General features: G+C 38.0%; 1 protein-coding gene across 2 annotated transcripts in view; it reads right to left on the reverse strand.

The window, feature by feature from the left end:
• LOC126484536 (murinoglobulin-1-like) overlaps positions 1-26,108 on the reverse strand; it is a 291,073-nt gene that overhangs the window by 75,545 nt on the left and 189,420 nt on the right. For both annotated transcript variants that reach the window (XM_050108083.1, XM_050108084.1), the window contains one exon: positions 4,593-4,765. In XM_050108083.1, the coding sequence (XP_049964040.1) occupies positions 4,593-4,765 (173 nt within the window). The remainder of the gene's footprint in view (positions 1-4,592; positions 4,766-26,108) is intronic.

Below are 26,108 nucleotides of genomic sequence, written 5' to 3' on the forward strand. Positions count from 1 at the left end.
AAGCCTCTAGACATGGAATTAGTACAATTAAGCTTGAAGACGAGATCATTGTAAATCCGGCTCAAATTTCAGAATGCTTCAATGAGTTCTTCATTAATGTAGTGAAACCAGAGGTTAATGTTGCAGATTATGAGAAAAATGTATGTCCCTTTGGACTAAATCATAATTCTGAATGCCTCACAAAATTCAAAACAGTTTAACAATAGATGTAGAAAAAATTATATTAAAACTAAAAACCAAAATTCTGCAGGTTGGGATGGAATACAAGCAAAAGTCCTTAAATTTGTGTGTAAAATAATAGGATACCCACTGTCTAAAATAATAAACCAATCCTTTGAGCAAAGAAGCTTCCCAGAGGTGCTGAAGTATGCGGAAGTAAAACCGTTGCTCAAAAAAGGGTCAAGAGAGGATATGGGGAATTATCGTCCCATCTCCCTCCTTCCAGTCCTATCAAAAATCTTTGAAAATGCTGCTGCTATGCAGATTCGAAATTTTATGGAGAAATATGATATTATTACGGAAAACCAATTTGGTTTCCAGTGTGGCAAAAGTACTACTGATGCAATTAACAAGTTTATTGACAAGATCAGCACATCATTAGACAACCATAATAAAGTTGCAGGAATCTTTTGTGATCTCACAAAAGCCTTTGACCCTGTAAATCATGCACCGCTTATCTATAAGCTTGACAAGTATGGGATCAAGGGTAATGTTCTAAATTGGCTTACTTCATACTTATCAAATAGGAAACAACGAGTGATTGTCTCATCAAATGCAGAAAATTACTATTCAAAATGGAAAACAGTAGCCCAAGGTGTCCCTCAAGGCTCGATTCTAGGACCTATTTTGTTCTTGTTCTATGTTAATGATTTACCGAACAATATAAATGCTCCATCGATTTTATTTGCAGATGACACATCTGTATTAATTGAAAACCAGGAGCCAGAAAACATCCCTCTCTACATAATAAACACAATGAACAAACTAGAAACATAGTTCCAACTGAATGGATTAAAATTGAACATCCCCAAAACCCACATGGTCCAGTTCGGACCAGAACAGTCAAAGCCCCAAGAAATTAAAATAACTCATAACAATCAGGATGTAGAAGATGTAGATTCTGTGAAGCTTTTAGGTTTAAACCTAGATAAAAATTTAAATTGGAATAAACATGTTGACTACCTGTTAAACAAATTATGTAGCTTTGCATTTGCTATGCAAATATTAGCTGATGCAACAGACATGAATACAAGGAAAATTGCGTACCACAGCTACTTTCGATAAGTTGTAAGGTATGGTATTATTTTTGGGGGAAATTCAAGCAATATATTGCGCATACTAAAGTTACAGAAAAGAATAATAAGGAACATGTGTACTGCCCATCCAAGGACATCATGTCGCCCACTATTTGAAAAACAACAGTTATTAACAGTTCCTTCCTTATACATCTATGATATTATCATCTTTCTACATAGCAATTTAGAGTTACTCAAGAAAAACTGTTTCAATCACGCATATAACATGAGAAACAAAGACAATTTTATGCTTCCCACTCATCGCTTAAACCTATATGCGCAGTCTCCTCAGTATATGGCAATGAAAATTCATAACAAGCTAAAAGGAAAGAATGTTCTGAGTATGAACCTAGAGACACTGAAAACAAAGCTATATGATATACTTGTCAAGCGCTGCTACTACACTGTTGAGGAGTTCATGAAGGATGAACTGAACATTTGAGCAGGATAAATTTACATATAGTCTTGTGTGTAAATTTAGCTGTCCTTCACAAAAGGGAGGAAAGAAAAATAAAAGTTTTAATTAATGCTAAAATTCTTTGTACCAATTAGCCCTAAGTTGTGTTATCCATTTTTTGACGTGTCTCCTGTACACTAATGATATGATTAGAAATTGTATGTTATGAGACGAATAAAACACTATTCACTATTCACCATACTTAATATGACTAACAGTGAATAATGAATTTATCAAAAGAACGGCAGTGAGGAAATCACAGATTCATTTGACCCATGGGAGAGCAGTGCCAAAATCCTGAGAAGCTTCAACTGACAGATGCTACAACACAGTGAACTATCCTGCAAAAGCCCACTTTCCAAGTTTCAGGTACCAGCATTTAAGCAGTCATTTTTCTCTCACTCCATTCATGAATACAGGTATTTTTGTAGATTTATTGTATTTTTAAATGAACAGTATCCACCATTTTTACAGAGGGAAATAAAGTAGTGACCATAAGTAAAGATTTTAAAAAGCTATGGATCATTTATGAATAAAAGGGAAATATATGAGAAATACACATAAATCATGGAACACAGTTTTGGAGACATTAGGACACTCAACTTAACCCTTTGTTGCCTGACGCTACTTAAAAGTACCAGTAAGTTTTGACTCTCATTATTTTCTCATGGTGCAGTTTCGTGATCTGAGAGCCTGTCGGTACGTAACAGTAACTCTGCTCTACTGTTTCATAGATGTTATTGTGCAATACATAGACCTCTCTGGCGGTCAGAGCTTGAAATTGTTTTTCGCGCGCTGCTGTGAAAACAGAAGATTGTATGTGCTTGTTTCCATGGAGTTGCCTGAATTTGTGCGCAATTTATTGAAACTTCCGTTGAGTTTTCCATTGTACATACTTACCTTCTTTGTTTTTTTATAATAGTTTGAACCATTACGTTACAAGTGAATGACATAAAGTGGAAAATATAAGGCGGACTTATTAGTACCGTCAGGTTGTGCGAACACTTTATTGTAGCAACAATGCGTTACTTCTCACTAGTTGTTCTGTCCACTTTTTCTCACACAGAAATCGGTAAATACATTTGCCTGTGGAACAATTAGAACAAACAGGAAAGGTTTGCCAAGGAATTTACCTAAAGAAAAATGTCTAAATCCAATCACAGAGAGTCATCTTTAGACCTAACAGTATTTCAATGGAAGGAAAATAAAGTAGAGTATTTTGCGTCAAACTTTCATGGCACTGAACAGAGCGTAGTGACAAGAAAACAGAAAGATGGAACTAGTATGACTATACCATGTCCAGTTATTGTATGTGATTACAATAAAAACATGGGTGGTGTGGATCATGCAGACAGATTACGTTCAACTTCTGGTCTTGACAAGCGATCAAAGAAATGGTGGCACCGTCTCTTCTGGGGAGCAATAGAAACTGCTTTTGTCAATGCTTACGCCATTTTCAGTGACTTACATGGGGCACTGCCACTGCTGGAATTCAGGCGTGTTGTGGCACTAGGGCTAATGAATGAACAGCAAGTGCCAAATCTCAAGAAGAGAAACTCTTGTAAAGATGAAATAACTCTCCCAAAGAGAAGGAAGGGTAACTTTGCTCTTCTGAAGGATGTACGTCTTGGCAACCGAGGAAACCATTTTGTAGTGTTCGGTTGTAAAAGAGGACGATGCGAAATGTGTGCGAAAAATAAAATTCAGTCGAGACCACATTCACAATGTAGTACATGTAAAGTGTATTTGTGCTGCAATGAGAAAAAGAACTGTTTCCTACAATTTCATGAGGTATCACTAAATATGTGATATGTATATACTGTCAAAAATGTATAGCTAAGTTACTATGTATTGTGAAGTTGCTCTAGAATAAATTTATGCGAAATTTTAAAAAAAATTCAGAAATATCATATTTCTGTAAATTAATTTTCTAATGTAAAAATATTTAATATTTATGTGGAATAAAGTACAAGTTACAAAAATTTGAGCATTTTTCTGTGAATGTTGTGATTCTGTCCATGGAGTCTGATGGCACTTCTGAGTACCAGGTGAGAAAAAAGTTGTGGAAAATAAAATAAAATTTTACAAAACATCCTACTGTCATTTGAGGCCACAATAGCATAAATTCTGCAAAGAAAATGTTAAAAAGTAAATTTTTTCTTATGTCAGGAAACAAAGGGTTAAGTTTACTTGAAGTTGGTAACATTTTTCTGGATGCTGTGGTCTTTTTGGAACACATTACAATATTACATGATGCATCTTCATCAAACCCCACATACAACACTCTGATGAACTCCAAATGGAATTTTATAACTGACATTTCAGTTCCAATTGGTTCTTTTGTAGCTCACATTTCACCTATAACACTTCGCAATGATCAATACGAAAACCAAGTGGTGGACTGACTGTACTAACTAAAAACTAAAGGTGTATTCTATCCTCTAGTCTACATCTTCTCTCTATAGGAGTTATCAGTAAGTGTAATGCTTAGATTGAGGGCATTTGAGGACTGAACCATTAGCTACAAATGGGCTAATGTGTTAGAGGCTGGATGCTAAACTTTTGACCACAACAACTTAATGTGTTAAACTTCAGTGAAAAGGCTAACACCTTTAGTTGCAATGTTATTATGACAGAAGATGTGCTACTATCTAAAAAAAGCTTAATTACCTGCAAAGAAAAATATATTGTAGAACATACACACTAGAAAAGGGAGAGTCAGAGTAATATTTGCAATTTTTCAACATGTTCCTACAGTCAAGTCAATTCAAAAGGTGTGAAATTTATTTACTCACTTGGAAATAAAACTGTTACTTGATACACTGTTCATAAATACTTACTTTAGATATAGTCATTTCTGGGTGATAATAATCATAGAGTTTCACATTGGCTGGAGAGGGGTTTTCTATTTCCATTTCTTGCATTACCATAAAACTAATACACTGTCTTTTGTTGGAAACCTCTTCAAAGTAAAAATTCACTTTATTTATTTCTTCTTCCCACCTCTTCAAGGCTGGAAAAATATGATAAATAAGGAAATGGAAACAAATGCTGTAAGTATTACACCATTAAAAATAGTTGTAATGTACCAACAAACACAGAAAGGTGGAACTATCCACTTGTTCTTGTACCATTCCTGAAAGCTATATATTTTTTTTTCTTTCAGTTGATCATGGTTTGTAGAGAATTCATACAAGACTTTTGCACAAAATGAAGAAAACTGCAATGGTTGTTGAACTAATTATTCATTGTGACTTCTGAAATTTTCCCGGCGTATTTCTTCTTCTAATAATTTCCGGGTATGCAGCCGGATCCCGTCGACATTCTGCCACGATATTTCGGCCCAGAGACGTCCGGCCATCATCAGGTGAGTACACAACTACTGAAGAGCCCAGGTGCAGTCGCGGTATTTATGCCGAATCTCGCGCCTGTGAAATGTACTGGCATCCTACAGCGCATGCGTCAGGTGTTGACATGCGCAGCATAGCCGAGTTGTACGTGCTGCCCTCAGTGGTGGATATAAAGGTTCATCTAGTCATTGAGTATCGAATGACACTGTCGATTCCGCTGTGATTGTATAATTTTAATAACAGGATTCCAATTTTTATCCAGCTGAAAGCCATTGTCTCGATTTATAAGATTATTGGCAAGACGTATTTCCACTGATTCCTTGATTACGGAATCCCAAAAACCGGAAACCGGGGATAAAATTTTTGTTACATTGTATTCCATTGAATGTCCCAAAGAAATACAGTGCTCTGCTACTGCCGATTTTGATGGTTGCCGCAGACGGGTGTATCTTTCATGTTCTATACATCGTTCATGGACAGTTCTTGTCGTCTGGCCAATATATGCAGCGCCACATTCACAGGGAATTTTGTAGACGCCTGCCTTCTTCAGTTGTAAATCGTCTTTAACGGATCCAACCAGGGCCCGGTTCTTTGCTGGTGGACGGAAGATAACCTTGATTTTATTTTTCTTCAGTAATCGGCCTATTTTCGACGACACATTCCCGGCGTATGGAAGGAACGCAGTTGATTTAAAGTCATCATCTGCATCCTCAGTGCATTGCTTCTTGTTATGATAGTTGCGCATGGCCTTCCTTATTTGGCGAGAAGTGTAGCCATTCTCTTTGAAAACCTTCTCCAAGTGTTCTAATTCTGCGTGGAGGTTTTCATCATCCGATATTATATGCGCTCGATGTATTAAGGTACTGAGAACACTGGCTGTTTGTGCTGGGTGATGGCAGCTTGACGCCTGGAGATACAGATCTGTGTGAGTCGCTTTCCTGTACACAGAATGTCCTAATGACCCATCATTTTTACGGCGTACTAGCACGTCTAGAAATGGTAAAGTGCCCTCTTTTTCAATCTCCATCGTAAATTTGATGTTCTCATGTAATGAGTTTAAGTGATGAAGGAATTTCTCCAGTTCCTGTCTGCCATGAGGCCATACAGCAAAAGTATCATCTACGTACCGCCAGAAGACCGTAGGCTTTAAAACAGCAGACTCAAGTGCTTTCTCCTCAAAGTCCTCCATAAAGAGATTAGCTACCACAGGCGACAAAGGGCTCCCCATGGCGACGCCGTCTGTTTGTTCAAAGAATTCGTCATTGAATAAAAAGTACGTTGAGGAGAGTATATGTTCAAACAAGGCCGTCATTTCTGCACTGAATAAGTTACCAATAAGATGTAATGATTCCATTAAAGGCACTTTGGTAAAAAGTGAGACCACATCAAAGCTGACTAATAAATCCGAGCTGCTAAGCTTAACTTCCTTCAAGCGACTGACAAAATCCTCGGAATTACGTATATGGTGGCAACACTTACCCACATACGGCTTTAGTAATGAGGCCAGATATTTTGCTGTAGAATAGGTCGCAGCACCAATATTACTCACTATTAATCGTAGTGGGGCACCATCCTTGTGTATCTTCGGAAGACCGTAGAGTCTTGGTGGTACTGCATTGTGTGGTCTCAATCTCTTGATAACTTCTTCAGGTAGAGAACAGTCGTTCAAAAGGGTAGTCGTTTTCCTTGATATTCGGCTTGTTGGATCCTTTTCAATTCTACGGTACGTAGAATCATTTAACTGACAATATATCTTCTCGTTGTAGGCTTCTCTTGTCAGAAGAACTGTGGCGTTACCCTTATCCGCAGGCAGTACGACTGTGCTAGTATCTTCTCTCAGGCTGCGGAGAGCAGCTCTTTCAGCTGGCGAGATGTTACTCCATTGTGGCGCACATTTCAACAACGTTCAGCAAGATTCACGTCGAATTTCGTCTGCAGAATCCACAGGGAGACGTCTAATGGCTTCCTCAATGGAACTGATGAAATCCGTTAAAGGCAGTGAGGCAGGTGTAGGAGCGAAGTTTAAACCTTTCGCAAGCACTGACATCGTCGCATCGTCAAAAGATTTCTCCGTGAGGTTCACCACGGATCGTCCAGAGATAGCTTCTTGCGGTTTTCGTGTTACGAGTTGGCTAAACTTCGCACTTTGTCTGTTCGTACTGTCCCTGTGAGCCCAGTCTGCCTTGGCCCAGGATACGCCGTCAATCCAGTCCCAACTAAGGGAAGAACATCTTTTTATTAGTCAGCTTTGATGTGGTCTCACTTTTTACCAAAGTGCCTTTAATGGAATCATTACATCTTATTGGTAACTTATTCAGTGCAGAAATGACGGCCTTGTTTGAACATATACTCTCCTCAACGTACTTTTTATTCAATGACGAATTCTTTGAACAAACAGACGGCGTCGCCATGGGGAGCCCTTTGTCGCCTGTGGTAGCTAATCTCTTTATGGAGGACTTTGAGGAGAAAGCACTTGAGTCTGCTGTTTTAAAGCCTACGGTCTTCTGGCGGTACGTAGATGATACTTTTGCTGTATGGCCTCATGGCAGACAGGAACTGGAGAAATTCCTTCATCACTTAAACTCATTACATGAGAACATCAAATTTACGATGGAGATTGAAAAAGAGGGCACTTTACCATTTCTAGACGTGCTAGTACGCCGTAAAAATGATGGGTCATTAGGACATTCTGTGTACAGGAAAGCGACTCACACAGATCTGTATCTCCAGGCGTCAAGCTGCCATCACCCAGCACAAACAGCCGGTGTTCTCAGTACCTTAATACATCGAGCGCATATAATATCAGATGATGAAAACCTCCACGCAGAATTAGAACACTTGGAGAAGGTTTTCAAAGAGAATGGCTACACTTCTCGCCAAATAAGGAAGGCCATGCGCAACTATCATAACAAGAAGCAACGCACTGAGGACGCAGATGATGACTTTAAATCAACTGCGTTCCTTCCATACGCCGGGAATGTGTCGTCGAAAATAGGCCGATTACTGAAGAAAAATAAAATCAAGGTTATCTTCCGTCCACCAGCAAAGAACCGGGCCCTGGTTGGATCCGTTAAAGACGATTTACAACTGAAGAAGGCAGGCGTCTACAAAATTCCCTGTGAATGTGGTGCTGCATATATTGGCCAGACGACAAGAACTGTCCATGAACGATGTATAGAACATGAAAGATACACCCGTCTGCGGCAACCGTCAAAATCGGCAGTAACAGAGCACTGTATTTCTTTGGGACATTCAATGGAATACAATGTAACAAAAATTTTATCCCCGGTTTCCGGTTTTTGGGATTCCGTAATCAAGGAATCAGTGGAAATACGTCTTGCCAATAATCTTATAAATCGAGACAACGGCTTTCAGCTGGATAAAAATTGGAATCCTGTTATTAAAATTATACAATCACAGCGGAATCAACAGTGTCATTCGATACTCAATGACTAGATGAACCTTTATTTCCACCACCGAGGGCAGCACGTACAACTCGGCTATGCTGCGCATGTCAACACCTGACGCATGCGCTGTAGGATGCCAGTACATTTCACAGGCGTGAGATTCGGCATAAATACCGCGACTGCACCTGGGCTCTTCAGTAGTTGTGTACTCACCTGATGATGGCCGGATGTCTCTGGGCCGAAATATCGTGGCAGAATGTCGACGGGATCCGGCTGCATACCCGGAAATTATTAGAAGAATAATTATTCATTGTTGACAACTAGTTTTGGAGAATTATAATTTCATCTAATGGTTGTAAACAATAAAATATTATTATATCTAAAAACAAAGATGATGAGACTTACCAAACAAAAGCGCTGGCAGGTCAATAGACAAACAAACAAACACAAACATACACACAAAATTCAAGCTTTCACAACTAACGGTTGCTTCATCAGGAAAGAGGGAAGGAGAGGGAAAGACGAAAGGATGTGGGTTTTAAGGGAGAGGGTAAGGAGTCATTCCAATCCCGGGAGCGGAAAGACTTACCTTAGGGGGGGAAAAGGACAGGTATACACTCGCACACACACACACACATATCCATCTGCACATACACAGACACAAGCAAAATGTCTGCTTGTGTCTGTGTATGTGCGGATGGATATGTGTGTGTGGTACAGATTTATTGATGACATCTTCATGATCTGGACTCACAGTGAAGAAGAACTCCAGAATTTCCTCTCCAACCTCAACTCCTTTGGTTCCATCAGATTCACCTGGTCCTACTCCAAATCCCATGCCACTTTCCTTGACATTGACCTCCATCTGTCCAATGGCCAGCTTCACATGTCGATCCACATCAAACCCACCAACAAGTAACAGTACCTCAATTATGACAGCTGCCACCCATTCCACATCAAACGGTCCCTTCCCTACAGCCTAGGTCTTCGTGGCAAACGAATCTGCTCCAGCCCGGAATCCCTAAACCATTACACCAACAACCTGAAAACAGCTTTCACATCCCGGAACTACCCTCCCGACCTGGTACAGAAGCAAATAACCAGAGCCACTTCCTCGTCCCTTCAAACCCAGAACCTCCCACAGAAGAACCACAAAAGTGCCCCACTTGTGACAGGATACTTTCCAGGACTGGATCAGACTCTGAATGTGGCTCTCCAGCAGGGATACGACTTCCTCAAATCCTGCCCTGAAATGAGATCCATCCTTCATGAAATCCTGCCCACGCCACCAAGAGTGTCTTTCCGCCGTCCACCTAACCTTCGTAACCTCTTAGTTCATCCCTATGAAATCCCCAAACCACCTTCCTTACCCTCTGGCTCCTACCCTTGTAACCGGCCCCGGTGTAAAACCTGTCCAATGCACCCTCCCACCACCATCTACTCCAGCCCTGTAACCCAGAAGGTGTACACGATCAAAGGCAGAGCCACGTGTGAAAGCACCCACGTGATTTACCTACTGACCTGCCTACACTGTGAAGCTTTCTATGTGGGAATGACCAGCAACAAACCATCCATTCGCATGAATGGACCCAGGCAGACAGTGTTTGTTGGTAATGAGGATCACCCTGTGGCTAAACATGCCTTGGTGCACGGCCAGCACATCTTGGCACAGTGTTATACCGTCCGGGTTATCTGGATACTTCCCACTAACACCAACCTGTCAGAACTCCGGAGATGGGAACTTGCCCTTCAGTATATCCTCTCTTCTCGTTATCCGCCAGGCCTCAACCTCCACTAATTTCAAGTTGCCGCCGCTCATACCTCACCTGTCTTTCAACAACATCTTTGCCTCTGTACTTCCGCCCCGACTGACATCTCTGCCCAAACTCTTTGCCTTTACAAATGTCTGCTTGTGTCTGTGTATGTGCGGATGGATATGTGTGTGTGTGCGAGTGTATGCCTGTCCTTTTTTCCCCCTAAGGTAAGTTTTTCCGCTCCCGGGATTGGAATGACTCCTTACCCTCTCCCTTAAAACCCACATCCTTTCGTCTTTCCCTCTCCTTCCCTCTTTCCTGATGAAGCAACCATTTGTTGCAAAAGCTTGAATTTTGTGTGTATGTTTGTGTTTGTTTGTGTGTCTATCGACCTGCCAGCACTTTTGTTTGTTAAGTCTCATCATCTTTGTTTTTAGATGTATTTTTCCCACATGGAATCTTTCCCTCTATTATATGCATATCAAAAAATATTATTAGTGTTATATGCTGTGGGTTTTTACATTTTGTGGAAATGGACATGTACAGCTGCAGTTACCCTACAAAAAGAAATCATATATGACAATTACACAAAACAGTTAATTTCTTATTCAGGACTTATTTAATCAGTATTAATTGTTCAAGATATAATATCTCAATCACTAACCATAACCCTTAGTTAAATTACCTGGAAAGAATAAACAAAAAGAGATTTATGTAATTTCAAGGTGCTTCAAGAACACACAGAGATGGAATTTGCAGTGAAATAATAGATCGTTCTGACTAAAATGATGTACCTTAGTTAAAAGCCCTCATCCCTCTCTTCCTAGTAAATATTTGCTTTTCTCCTACAACTTAATGTTTAAAAAATTATCAGTAATTGTAATTTTTTTGTTTTCCAGAATGTTCCATTCTTAACAGCTGATTATTTTCAAAATTCAGTCCCATAGTTTTGTAACCCTGACATTTCTAATTACTAAAATGCTTACTTTCACTAGGAAAACTTGTTAGTTGACTAATTATTTGTACCAGAAAATTTCATTTTTTAGCCAGTTTTGACAGGTTCTTTGAATCTCCTTTGAATTGTACATAATATTCACAACACAGCTTCCCAATATCCAACAATTAGTTAAACAGACCTTTGCTCATCATAATTTCCTTTCCACTGACGTTGAACCCTTTTAGGTTAATATCAATAACACAATTACAGGTTTTGAAGTTTTATTAATAAGCAAATCTATATCAAAAATATTATGAAAAGTATAGATTGCTACCCACCATAAAGATGCAGACAGGAACAATAAAAAGACTGTTACTCATTTAGTTTTTGGCCAGTCTTTTTGTTGCGCCTGCCTGCAACTCGGTGTATCTTTACAGTGAGTAGCAATCTATACTTTTAATAATGTTGTTGATTTTTCTACCTGGACATTGTTTTAAGCACATCTATAAATAGCTGTGCTGGATGATGCCTTAGTCAGTCCATGTTAAGCAGTCCACATGTTAACATCTCACAACTGCTAGCAATCAAAATGTACTGCTAGTTAGTGAGGCAGTCAGAGTCTAATAGTCAAACTGAAAAGTACTATGATTCACAGTGACATAAAATTAGGCTAAATGTATCAGATGTTATGTGAACATTATGTAACTATGAACCAATGTGTGTAAGTAGTATCTACACCAAAGACCCAAAGAAACTGGTACACCTGCCTAATATCATGTAGGGCCCCACCAGCAAGCAGTAGTGCTGCAACAGAGTGTGACATGGACTTAACTAATGTCTGAAGCAGTGCTGTAAGGAACTATTACCATGAATCCTGCACGGCTGTCCATAAATCCGTAAGAGTACGTGCAGGTGGAGATCTCTTCTGAACATCATGTTGCAAGGCATCCCAGATATGCTCAATAATGTTCATATCTGGGGAGTTCGGTGGTCAGCAGAAGTGTTTAAACTCAGAAGTGTGTTCCTGAAGCCACTCTGTAGCAATTTTGTATGTGTGGGGTGCCATATTGTCCGGGTGGAATTTCCCAAGTCATCATAATGCACAATGGACATTAATGGATGCAGGTGATCAGATGGAAAGCTTACTTGTGCATCACATGTCAGAGTCATATCTAGACATACCAGGGGGTCTCATATCATTCCAACTGCACATGCCCAGCACCATTACAGAGCCTCCACCAGCTTGAACAATACCCTGCTGACATGCATGGTCCATGGATTCATGCAGTTGTCTCCATACCCGTATAGGTCCATCCAGCTCAATACAATTTGAAACAAGACTTGTCTGACCAGTCATCAACAGTCCAATGTCAGTGTTGATGGGCCCAGGCAAGGCGTAAAGCTTTGTGTCATGGAGTCATCAAGGGTGCACAAGCGGGCCTTCAGCTCTGAAAGCCCATATCAATTATGTTTCGGTGAATGCCTCAGCATTGAAATCTGAAGCAGCTTATGGAAGGGCTATATTTTTGTCATGTTGAATGATTCTCTTCAGTCATCACTGGTCTCATTTTTGCAGGATCTTTTTCTGGCCACAGCAATGTCAGAGATTTGATGTTTTACTGGATTCCTGGTATTCATGGTACACTTGTGAGATGGTCATACGGGAAAATCCCCACTTCATCACTACTTTGGAGATGTTGTGTTCCATCACTCATGCACCAACTATAACACCACATTCAGGATCACTTAAATCTTGATAACCTGCCATTGTAGCAGCAGTAACTGATCTAACAACTACGCCAGACAATTATTGTCTTATATTGGCATTGCCAACCACAGCACTGCATTCTGCCTGTTTACACATCTCTGTAATTGAATATGCATGCCTATGCCAGTTTCTTTGGAGCTTCAGTGTATATGCACCACATCCATGTAACTATGCTCTAAACTGCCACAAATGAAATCTGAAATTGTTTGCTGATGTATGAAGATTCATGATCTGGTACAAATATTGAGATTCCTGACTGTTAAATACCTTATCATTATAAAATCAGGACTGTTTTTCAATAAATGTGAAGAAATTGAAAGAGCTTTTGTGCTGCAGTTGTAGTGTTTCAGGATATTTGTAAATATCCCATCACACCATTGGAAAGCCACTGACAAGAGATGCTTGTGAGTAAATTCAATAAGGATTAATGTAGTAGGAAAGGGAAACTGTGTGTTTTCCTTTCTTGTATGCAATGAGTGTGGGGCAGTGATGGAGCTGGAGAGAAGGGGACCAGTAAAAATGGTATTAAAACCACTAGTCGTCTGGGAGTGATTTGTGCCATGGTGCAAGAAGTGCCTGAAGCTGAGAGCCATGGAGTAAATGACATACCAACAAGGGTGTAATTAACAATTGGAGAGTGGTAGTTATTTTTCTGGTTTTTCTTTCAGGTCCTATAGTATGCATATACAGACATTTTAATGTACTGAAGAGAGTGGTATTACATTAGCAATTGTTAGTTGTGTTGTGAAAAGTAATAGTGAAAATGTTGGGCAAAATATACCACTGTTTGTGAGAAGTGTGGCTATTTATTTAGCAGAACAGTAGAGAGAACTTGTGGAAGCATTTCAGGAATCTTCACTGCCGGTGGATTGACAGGGAAGTGGCACAGAAGGATCAGGACCACCAAAAAATTACTCTCTGAGAAGAGGGGATAAAGGTACTACTACTTTCACCTGATGGTGTATTGGAGTCGGCAAAATATTGCCATGTTACATTGGCCAGGATACAACTACCCACTAGTGCCGGTATAAGATCCACCACAAATCTCACAAAGAAGGAAAAATACACCCCACAGTGTAGTGTATGTTCTTTAACAAATGTCAATTTGACCCATAAATAGCAGTACCATGATACAAAACATTGATGTGATATGAGACCATAAAAACCAGACAACCAGATCAACAAGTTACAGCTTTCCACATAGAAGGTGGTATAAATTTTTATTACATGGTTGTTGAACAAAGAAGAATGCACAAAGCACAATTTGTTGCAAGACTAGTGGATGAAAGCACTAAGAGGAATTGTTGCATCAAACAGTCTTCCAGTGCTGTAATTCAACTACATGATCATAATTAAGAGGCCTAGTGAAGGGTATACATAGAATGTGGCAATTATAACAAAGATGTGAGATGTCTTGTCAATGATAAAACACTCGGCTTGTATGAGGGAGAGTGGTCATGTAAATCACCATCTGTCCATCAAGATGTAGAATTTCCCTGTTTCCCTAAACCACTTAAAGCAAATGTTGCAATGGTTTCCTTGAAAGGGCATGGCCACTTCCCTTTACGATCCTTCCTCAATCTGAGCTTATGCTCCACTTCTTTTGTACCTTCCTTCCTAGTCAAAAATACCATTTTCAAAGAGTGCTCCAATGTTCCAGATAGATCATTTACATAGATCAAAAACAGGTGTGAATCAAGCGCTGAAACATGTGGGACAGATTTTCTACATTTCTTCACTTTGAAGTTATTTTTATTCCTGTTGTATCATTTGTTAATGTGGCCCTCTTTTTCCTACTGTTACCACATGATTCTATCACTCAAGGAAAAGCATTTAGTTTCTCTAGTAGAATTTTATGACCTACACAGTCAAAGGGCTTGGCAAGATTACAGAAAATGCCAACAGGGTAACTTATCTTACTTATCTCTACCATGGCTGAGTTTGTGATATCATGAATTACTTTCTTGGTAGAAAAGCCATTTTATAAAATTTTCTAGAAAAGAAAGGAGATGGAGGTAGGTCTAAAACTACAGATTATTTGCATAGCTCCATTTTTATAAATGAGTATTACTACTGTGTTCTTCAGCCTTTCTAAACATCCATCCTCCCTCACAGAATTGTTACAAACATAACTCCAGAGGGGACACTACCAAGTCAGCAAAATATTTTAGTGCTTTGGTTGTACAATAGTAATTACAGTATTTTAGTGACTTAATGAGTTTTTTTTATCTCTGTAGCATATTATTTGTCAAATCTGATGTCTGGTGGTGAATTATGTTAAAGTATGTCTAATGCATCAGCTTTCAATGGTCTTTATTGTGTCACACTGTGTCCAGCTACATTTAGGAAGAATTCATTGGCTGTAGAAGCCAATGATTTGAATTTATTATCAGCTCCCTAACTACTAGTGTCCTCAAGGAATTGAGTATCATTTGCCTTATCAAGTTTATTCTTTTTATGCCAAATAATACTCCAAATGGCATTAAGTTTGTTCTTAAAATTTTAAATATTCCCTGAACAATACATGATTTTGTCTTTTCAGCATCACAGCAAAGGTTTTTGGGACACTGCTTGCAATGCTCCTTTAATTATTGATTACAGCTAGCTGTCTGGATAAAATGAAGTTCTCTCTTCCTGATACAAGATATTCTGATTCCAGATGTGAGCCATCCTTTTCCTCAGTTTCCACTGTAATTATTTCTGACTCTTTTTGAAGGAAAACTGCATTTATGGCACTGCAGGGGTATTTTTAGCAAAGAAATAAATTTCTCATCTACTCTGTGACCTAGGAAAATTTCTTCCCTTTGTTCACACTGTTACTTATCACTGAACAATGTAATAAGCCAGCCTGTTGATTTAGATGTACATGCATTAATGATTGTGTGTAATGCGGTGTAACATAGGATTCTACAGAATATCATGTTGCACTTTTATCCTCTTAGGCCAATGAAAGATGATCCTGGAAACTGAAAACATAGTTTATGTAATTGTTAAGTATGGAACATCCCACTATGAGCATTTTGGTTTCCGTATGTGCAGCTCAAGAGCAAAAGCCACCACCTCCAGAAATCGACAAAGCACAATGGCAATTGCACATCTCCACTGCTGGGGAGGCTTGCTTGTGGTTTGGCACCATGCCTGAAGGTGCCTTGGAAGTCTCAGAAAAAATGGTGGGCTAGCAAGAAAGTAAAAGACCAAACAGTTGAAGATCATAATTGAGAACAGTCATTCTGTCTCTTCACTATCGAATGCCAAAGCAGAACATATGGACATCATGACCTATTGTGAGCCAAAAATTATGATTGCTCCAGTTCACCCACCAATTTAAAAGAAATTTTGCAGTGGAAATGCTGCTATTACAATACAGAAGAGTTAACACCAATCTGATTATATCATTACAGTAGCTTAAATAGATCAGGATTTTAAATAGATCAGGATTCTCTTTCAGCACTCGGCCCAGCTGCAGCAGAGAAGAAGCCACACAGATTGGTTTAGTGGCACTACATAGCAAACCCGCTACAGCAGTTAGTCTCAAGAAAGGCAACCAAAAATTATTTGGAAGGTACTGCTGACACACATGTATGCAGGTGACAGATCGATTATGGAGAGTATCACACCATAGCCAATCACAAGGTTACACATCAGTAATAGTATGTTTCCCTTCTTATTTAAACCTGATTTTTGGAGCATCTTTATTGCTTCCATATGACTCACCTGGTCAGATAAATCATTTGCTATGGGCATCACATCTACTTCATGAAATACAGTTGGATTTTTAAACAAATTATCAACTGCTGTTGTACTGCATTCCTCTATTTTCACCGGAAATTTTACTGTGGAGAGCAATCCAACTGGACACCAGCTACTCTATGTACACTTAATCAGAGCCATCTGAGATAAAATCATTACTAAAATCTCCACACATTTCCCAGTTACTTCTACTGTGTTTATTATTTCCTCCCTAATTGCATAGTGAAGATTAAAACATTTGTTGTTGGAGACCTGAACACCGCCAGAATCAGTGCTTTCTGTGGTCTGGGGCTTTATCCTAATCTTTGTGTTTGTAACCATCCCCTCTTACCTAATAATACATTCACAGTAATGATGCGCCAACTTTTATCTCTACAGGTGTATCTTTTCAGTTTCTGTGGCTTCCTATGATTTTCTGTCCTTTGGAACACATCTGTAGAAATCCCTTTAGATTTTCCAGTTTTGTTTGGTGACATAGCATGCTCATCACATGCTTTTATGTTCTAATGGAAAAGTCCATATTTATTATGATTTTTGCCTACTGTACAACCAAAGCTACCATTTTTTCTTTCTAAAATCAGTATTTCAATTGTCTATAGTTATTCAGCAGGTTTGTTTTTCAGGAGAAACACTTGTGTCATTTATAAATGTTGCAAGAGTTAGCTAAATGTCAGGTCACTAAATATTTTTAACGAAAGATGGGATTTCATGTTTCTGATTTAGCTGGCATTCAAGCACAGATTGGGATTGGGTCAAGTTTTGTTTGCTTAAAAAATGTAAATTCAATAAACATTTTAGTAAAATATGGTACTATAATTAGTTATTTTTAATTCACTACCTCCCTTGTCTAGTGATTAGCAATGCTCACTACTAACAAGGAGCTCCTAGGTTTGATTCTGGTGACCACCTCTTTTTTTTTTTCAATTCTGGGAAGGTCAGGACATGGGTCCACTCAGTTTCATGAGAGCAAGAGAAAAGCTGATTGATAAGATAAGGGTCAAAACTGCCACACACAATGAAGAATGGAGAAAAACAGAAAGGCTTGCATCAAGATAGTGACCACATGACTACATATTCCACATTGATGAAAACCTTGTAACTGCTCTTTATAAAATATTAACTTTTTTTTACTACAATACTAGAGCACTTAGTTTTGTTGTTTTAAAAGACACATATTAACAATATCTGACATTTAATTGCTGTAAATACATGTGTTCTGAGACTTATACAGCTGCCAAAATACCGAAACTAATCTTCTAATTAACTATTACTTCCACAGCAGCAGTTAATCATTAAAATATCAAACTTTGATGTGCTTACAATTTCCAATTATCCTTTCAATATTGTTCCTGCCAAATATAGTTTCAATTTAGTTCATGCCATTCTACTACTCTTCCCCTAGAACTACTATATTCTATTTCTACTTCATTTTCAGGAACAATTCAAACTTGTTTACCTGAAAATGTTAATGTGGCCTAGTTGCCCTCAATTTTCACTTCCAGTTCTTTAACCCATGAATATTCAAAATTTCTAGAATAGTAGGAGTGGCATAAATCTCTGTCGCCTTCATCTCCGGCACTGTCTACAATTCCACTTGCCAGCTTCAAAGATTTCTCTAATTATTTTTTCCCTAAACCACAATCTGGCATACCCAGATTGACTAATCTACTATAACATCCACATGCAACCATGAACTAGTAACAGCAAGGACTGAGGTAAAGGCAAGGGAAGACAGGCATGAAATGCTAAGACTGAAACAAAACACTATTAATCTCATAAAATTTGAAAATGAAGGAAACTTCCACCAAGAGCTCAAGTTAAAATTTCAAGATTCAGCAGAAGAAGGTCTGGCAAAAACAATTTTTCAAGTGTACAAGAAGTTGGTGGCTCAAATAAGAGTAATGGTCCATTTAGAAAGTTTTGTGATAAAACTAGAAATTTCCTCAAACTGAGAGGGAAAGTTAATATTCAATCTGATAATATGCATGAGGCCATACTAAGATCTACTTTAGAGAACAACAAAAGTTTAAATAAAGCTGAACAGAAGTTCGTGACTGACCAGAAGTAGGTTATTGCAGTAGATGGAGACAATGGTAGACTTACTGATAAGAAAAGAATTTATCTGGACATATTTCATTGGCAAGTCAAATATGCTATTGATAACTTGAAAAAGGGCATTGCTCCTAATTATGATGCATTGTCTGTTCATATTTTGAGGTACTCTGCTGAGGATATTTACAAGCACTTGTTAAAAATCTTTACTTCCATCTGCTGACTGTGCATCAATTGCAGCCTCATGGAAGAGAGCAATGATAACAGTGCCCCACAACCCAAAGAAAGAAACATTAACAACATAAATACTATTGTCCCATAGGCCACATCCATACTTTGTACAGAGTTTTTACAATAATACTGTTAAATCATATCAATCCCATCCTTGACACAGCTCAACCCTTTGAGCAGGCTGGATTTTGCAGCAGCTTCAATGTGCTAGATCAAATTTTTATTCTCTGGGAAGTGATTATCAAAGCAAACAAATACCAGATGCCTCTATGCACAGTGTTTTATGGACTCTAATATGCACCTTCATTTTTAATGACATTTTTACCATTTTGATTATTAGACTGCAAAGCTAGAAAAAAACAGATCTTAATTTATAAAACTGAACTGAACTTTAAAATCCCTGAGAATTGTCATCTTCTATTTTTGGCAATTTTGCATTCAATCCTCTCTTTCTTTCATTCTTTCTTTCTTTTTACTAGTCCACCAATTGTGAATGGTTTTTTCTGTTTGTGATTTGATTTATTTCGTGTTCCATAGGTCCAACTGTGTTGGATACAAAGGACGTGGAACGAGTCAGTTTTTTACAAATACAATCTGATAATCTTATAGCATATACAGAAATTTGAGTAAATAATTATATAAAAATTTGTACAGTAAATTCTTTGGGCAGCAATACAGAAAAAGAAAATACATATTTTCTTAGAATCATTAAAACACTACAGAAAACAGATACGGAGCACACACAGACACAGAGCTCAGGCTAAATAAAATTCTAAGTGGCATTATGTCAACTTGTATTATATAATATTAAAATATTACAATTTATTTAGTTAAAAATTCATCTAGACTGTAAAAAGCTTTTTCTAGCAGAAACATTTTTAGTGCTTTCTTAAACTCACTCTTGTTATGAATCTTTGTCTTTATTTTGGGAGGAAGAGCGTTGAAGAGTTTTGCTCCAGTGTAGTGGACACCCTTTTGTGCCAAGCTCAAATTTCTAAGTTCACTGTGTATGTCATTCTTCCTCTGTGTGTTATGCTCATGATAATTACTGTTTGGTTGAAATATATCTATATTTTTATGAACAAAACACATGCGGGAAAAAATATATTGGCATGTAGTTGTGTATATTTTAAGATTACGAAAACTATTTCTACAAGAGTCTCTTGGGCGCAATCCACATATAATTCTTAAGGCTCGCTTCTGTGCTGTGCAATGAACACTTTCCTTGCTAATGGCTGGTTGCCCCAAAAAATAATTCCGTACTCAATGAGACAATGAAAATAGCCATAATATGCCACTTTTGCAGTGTTAGGTTCAACACATGTAGTGACAACCCGTAAAGCATAGGTAGCAGAGCTAAGCCTCTTACAGAGATCAATAATATGTGAAGACCAGTTCATTTTCTTGTCAATGTGCACTCCAAGAAATTTTGTTGTTTCCGTTCTAACTATTGGTTGATTACCACATGTCACACTTATCTCTCTCTCTTTTTCTGTTTTTGTACAGAATTGAATAAAGCTGGTCTTACTGGAATTTAATGAGAGACCATTCACCTTGAACCAATTAACCATATCTGAGAGTATGTCATTAATGAGTTCCTCAAGATTGTTGTCTGTTCTACTGCTCATAAAAATTGTGGTATCATCAGCAAATAATGTAAATTTACACGGCAGGCTTGTACATGATGGTAGATCATTTATAAAAATCAGGAATAATAGTGGCCCAAGAATTGAGCCCTGGGGCACTCCACATGAAATGGAACTCCATTCAGAATCTGAGGAAGTGTCATATACTCCACCTGAGCTATTCAACACAACTTTTTGTTTTCTGTCTTGGAGGTACGACTGTAGCCAATTGCCTGCAACACCACTTATTCCTGCTAATTTTGCTTTTTGCAAGAGAATCTGGTGATCAACACAGTCAAATGCTTTGGATAAATCACAGAAGACACCAAGTGCTAGCATTTTTTCATTAAGGGTTTCTAGGACTTCATTTGCAAGTGCGTAGACTGCGTCTTCTGTTGAACAGCCCTTTTGAAAGCCAAATTGGCTCTTGCTGAGAACTCCATTCTTCATGAGATGATCAGTAATTCTTACATGTATTAGCTTTTCTAGAATTTTGGAGAAAGCTGTCAGCAAAGAGATAGGTCGATAGTTAGTTAGTTCAGCTTTATCGCCCTTTTTGTACAGTGGCTTCACAATGGCACACTTAAGTCTACTGGTAACAACACCTTTCTGAAGGGAAGCATTGAAAATATGAGAGAGTATGTCTCTTATCCACACACAAGAATATTTCAATAACTTACTAGATATATTATCAACCCCTGCAGAATTCGTACTTTTTAGAGACATGATGATATTTTGAATTTCTTCTACAGTGACAGGATTAAGGTGCATTTCTGAAATTGTGTTTGAATATACGGCTTGACAAAGAGTTACAGCTTCATCAACATCGGGCTTGCAACCAATCTGTTGAGTTACTGATAGGAAGTGTTTATTAAAAATCTCAGCCACTGTTTTGGGGTTACCTACTAGGATACCTTCATATCTGATATTATTTATATCTTCTTTACTTGTTGTATCTCTTCCTGTTTCTTTTTTTACAATGCTCCAAATTGCTTTTATTTTATTATTAGAATTATCTATTTTCTTCTCATAATAAAGGGCTTTTGATTTCTGTATTAGTTTCTTCAAAATTTTACAGTATATTCTATAGTGTTCCCATTTTTCTACATCTTTACAGAATCTTATTGCAGTATAAGTTTCCCTTTTGGTTTTACATGACTGTTTTATACCTTTTGTAACCCAAGGCTTGCTTACAGAATTGGAAGCACTGTTTCTGACCCATTTCTTGGGAAATATTTCTTCAAAAAGAGCACAGAATTCATTTATAAAACAGTTAAATTTAGTATCAACATCATCATGGCTATATACTACGACCAATCCATTTGCTGCAACCTGTGGTTGAAAGTTCCTTTCGCCTCTTCATTAATTACTCTTATGAATTTCCACCGAGGAAATTCTTTTTTGAACAGAATAACGTCATAAATAGTGAGAATTTGTCCATCATGATCTGAAAGCCCACTTATAACCTGCCTGACAATATAATTCTGATGTCTATTTACATCTAAAAAAATGTTGTCTATCATAGTTTGGCACTCAGATGTAATTCTTGTTGGGAGGTTTATTACTGATGTCAGATTGTGTAAGGTCATCACAATCTCAAAGTCTATTTTATTCTTATTTTCTGTCAAAAAGTTTATATTGAAATCACCTAATACTACAATATCCTTCGCTTTTGAAAGTAACCATGACAGAAGGAGTTCCATCGAATGCAGAAAAGTTTTTACGTCACCTGAAGGAGCCCTGTAGACAGCCAACATTATTATTGAGTAGAATTTAGTTGTTATTTCTGTGGCACATGCCTCAAATTGTTGTTCCACACAATATTTCTTAATATCTATAGCTTTGTATGCTACACTATCCTTAACATAAATTGCTACTCCACCTTTATCTTTACTTTCCCTACAGTAGTATGTTACTAAAGTATAACTTACTATAGATGGCAAGGCACATTTATCAGGAACATGGTGCTCAGTTAAGCACAAAATCTGGGCATTATTTATACTGTCCTTTTCACTAATGTTAATAAGGAGTTGATCTGTCTTGTTTAAGAGGCCCCTTATATTTTGATGAAAGAAAGAGATGCCTTCCTCTTGCTTTTTCATTCTATTAGCGCTGTTACCTGACTGAGAATCCATTGGAGTCTGCCTTGAGGCAGGAGAGAGGAGACACCTGACACTACCTACTGTTGTCCCTTCTTTTTCTTCAGGCCCACACACAAAAAATCGTTGAGATGAGAAGGAGGCTCAGCATTTCTTCTGTCCAACAGCCTTCTATTTGTTGTTGTTGATGGTGGTGCTGTTTCTGACACTTCAAATGTTGGTTCTACCACTACTGCTGTGTTTCCTTGTGAACTTGGAGTCTTCTCGTTTTTGTTATTTTCGTCTAAAATAATACTTGGCTGATGAGGAACAGTAGTTCTTTTGTTGTTGAAATTGTTTCCACTGTTCTTTCTGTTAAAATTTGGTCTTTTTTTACATGTTTTGCTGCTGCTGATGAAGTTTCTAATGAATTTTTTTGAAGCATTTTCGTTAAGGAGTCAGGCGATAGCAATGCAATTATCGTTTTGGTTTTGAATTTATTTTGGTGGTTTTTTATTGCCCTGGTTATCAGGCTTGTCAGATATTCTTTCCCCAAGCCATTCAGGTGAAGTCCGTGCTGCGTGTGGAATCTACGTCCAATACTGCTTACATCAATGCATTTCACGTTTTTAAAATGTCTACAGATTTTTGCAAACTGACTGTTGGCACTTTCTATTTCCCTGTTAACACATGACCATCTTACAAGATCATAGCGATGCGGAATATTGACAAGTATTATGTTAGTGTGAGTGAGGTTCCTCAGACACTGTTTAAGATTGCGCGTTGAACTCGCTGTTTCATTTTTGTAGACATCGTTTGCGCCTCCCATAAGTACAACGAAGTCTTTATCATGCAGATTTTTTGCCTCTGTGGATTCGGTCATTTTTTTTAATTTCGCTAAGTGGGGCTCCCGGTTTCACTATACCACACGCAAATGTTTTAGTTGTTTCTTTTTAGTTTACTCGGAAGTCCATGACCATGGCTGTCTGAAAATACAAACAGTTTCCTGTTATTGGAGTTCACAATTTGCGAATCGTTTTGTATTGTTTTACTACACACTTCGACACAATTTTTGGTCGGCACATTTATATTGACCTCCTTCACAGTTGTTTGCGTCAGTAACTTTTCTTCTCTTACCTTATTCCCCAAAGTGCCTTTTTGCTTTTCCCATCATTCATGTGAACTGTAGGTAAGTTGCGATCGAAAGTACTTGAAATGTGTTTTCGTGCACAAAGCTTGCGTAACTTTCGCAGGTTTTCCGAATTTGCACTTTGGATTTGCTGTTTTTGCACTTTACATTTGACCACTTTTCCGTAACGGACAAACTATCTCGCGCAAGTTTTAGCGTGTTCAGTTCACTATTTTCTAGTTGTATTTTCGAAATGTCCATTTTCAAACTACCGATTATGAACTGTAAGCTCGTTATGCGTTCATTCAGTTTCTTGATTTCGTCTTTACAATTTTCACACGATTTCTTTTTTACAGCAAAATTTAAGTTGTTCTGGAAGGACACTTGCTTAACTTTTACTGTAGCCGCCATCTTCACTTAATGTGGGTTGAAATGCCACTTAGTTGCTCTGTTTCCATATTCTTGTGCATATGCTATTACTTTCAATTTATAGCCTGCATTATATGCATTCACTGACACCATAGACTTCAATGATGCATCACAGGCTAGATAGTGCTCTGGATATGTGATGGCAGGTGGGAGGGAAACAATGTTACAGAGCTTGTGAATCCCAGAAACTCATGTTTGTTGCATTGGTGCACTGCTGCTGCCAATTATGCCCAATGTTGCCATATAGACATATGTTTCCAACAGCATCAAATATATGGCCATTTTTAAGACTGGCAGTAATTTTAAATCAAACACTGGACATTTTTATATTAAGTTCAAATATAAGACACATCTTGATTTTGGATGCAATTTTTCGAAGAAAAAAGTGCATCTCATAGTCCATAAAATATGGTAAGGCTTTCATAGCTCTTGAAAAAGCCTTTGTTTCAGTTAGCCATTGTGCTGTCATGCAAGTCTTAGCTAAGCAAAGGGTGGAGGTGACCTATATTAAAATTCTGTACCACACATACAAAACTTCTACAGCTTGTTTTAGTGTCAGGGAATCAACATGGCTGTTTTCAGTTTACAGAGAAGTGAAACAAGGTGATCCCATCTCTTGCAAGGTGTTCTCTACCATCCTGGAACTGGCAATATCAAAATTTAACTGAGAAGGAAAAGGAATTAGAATCAGTGGGAAGAGACTTTACTACCTGAGATTTGCAGACGATATTGTACTATTGGCGAATGATTGAATAACTACAGACATTGGTGTCAGATCTCACCTCAGAATGCCAGGTATCTTTTCATTGAAAGTACCAACTAACAATAGAAAAGTTTCGTCTAATAAATAAATCACTGAAAAAAAACTTACAACTCAAGAACACACTACTGGAAATTGTCGTAGAATATATCTATCTTGGGAATCTTGTAAATATGGGAGACATAAGATCAGATGCCTTTTGATGCCTCAAGCTAGGCTGACAAACATTTGGTAGACATTCAACCATATCAAACCTGGCAGTAAAACTAGGGGAAAAAATTGGTTTTCAAATGGTTCATTCTCCCACTTTTGACTGATGGATGTGATTCCTAGAGACTTCAAGAATATACAAGCAGAAGCATAGAACGGTACAGCAAGGCATGGAAAAGTATAAGCTAGGATTTACTGTGAAAGAAGAAAAAAGACAGAAGGCACCATATCAATTACCAATGTCAAGGACATCCTGGAGAATGAAAAAGGCAGTGCTGGAATGGAGTCCAAGGGAAACTGAGAGAGACTGTGAGGAAGGTCACCAGACTGATGTGAAATGAGAGCCATGGAAGATGACTGGAGTAAACTGGCCCATGGAAGAAGTAGTTACAGACATACCTGAGATTAGTACTTGGGGAGGCAACATTGTTGAATGATAGAAATGGCTCGTGATGATGATGTCTCTTCTGAATATTTAGGTTAAATTTTAATTTTCCAGGATTAGCTATTTCACTTTGAACTTGCAATGTTCACAAATCTGAGAATTTAGTGATGTGTTTAATATCAAATTCTACATCACTACTTTCAGTCACTTTACTGAGAAATTATATTAATATTAAATGAACCTGCTATATTAGGCCTATGCCTTGGTTAAAATCACAGTTTCACTGAAAGTACCAACTACTGAAGAATTCTCAGTTAAATAAATGGTTTCTGTTTGATGCCCATTCTTGTATGGTCATCTTTTACAGAGTTACAACTATGCTGAAACTAACTTACAAGGGAACCTCCCCATCGCACCCCCCTCAGATTTAGTTATAAGTTGGCAAAGTGAATAGGCCTTGAAAAACTGGACACAGATCAATCGAGAAAACA

This window comes from Schistocerca serialis, chromosome 6 (assembly GCF_023864345.2).
Source record: "Schistocerca serialis cubense isolate TAMUIC-IGC-003099 chromosome 6, iqSchSeri2.2, whole genome shotgun sequence".
NCBI lineage: Eukaryota > Metazoa > Arthropoda > Insecta > Orthoptera > Acrididae > Schistocerca > Schistocerca serialis.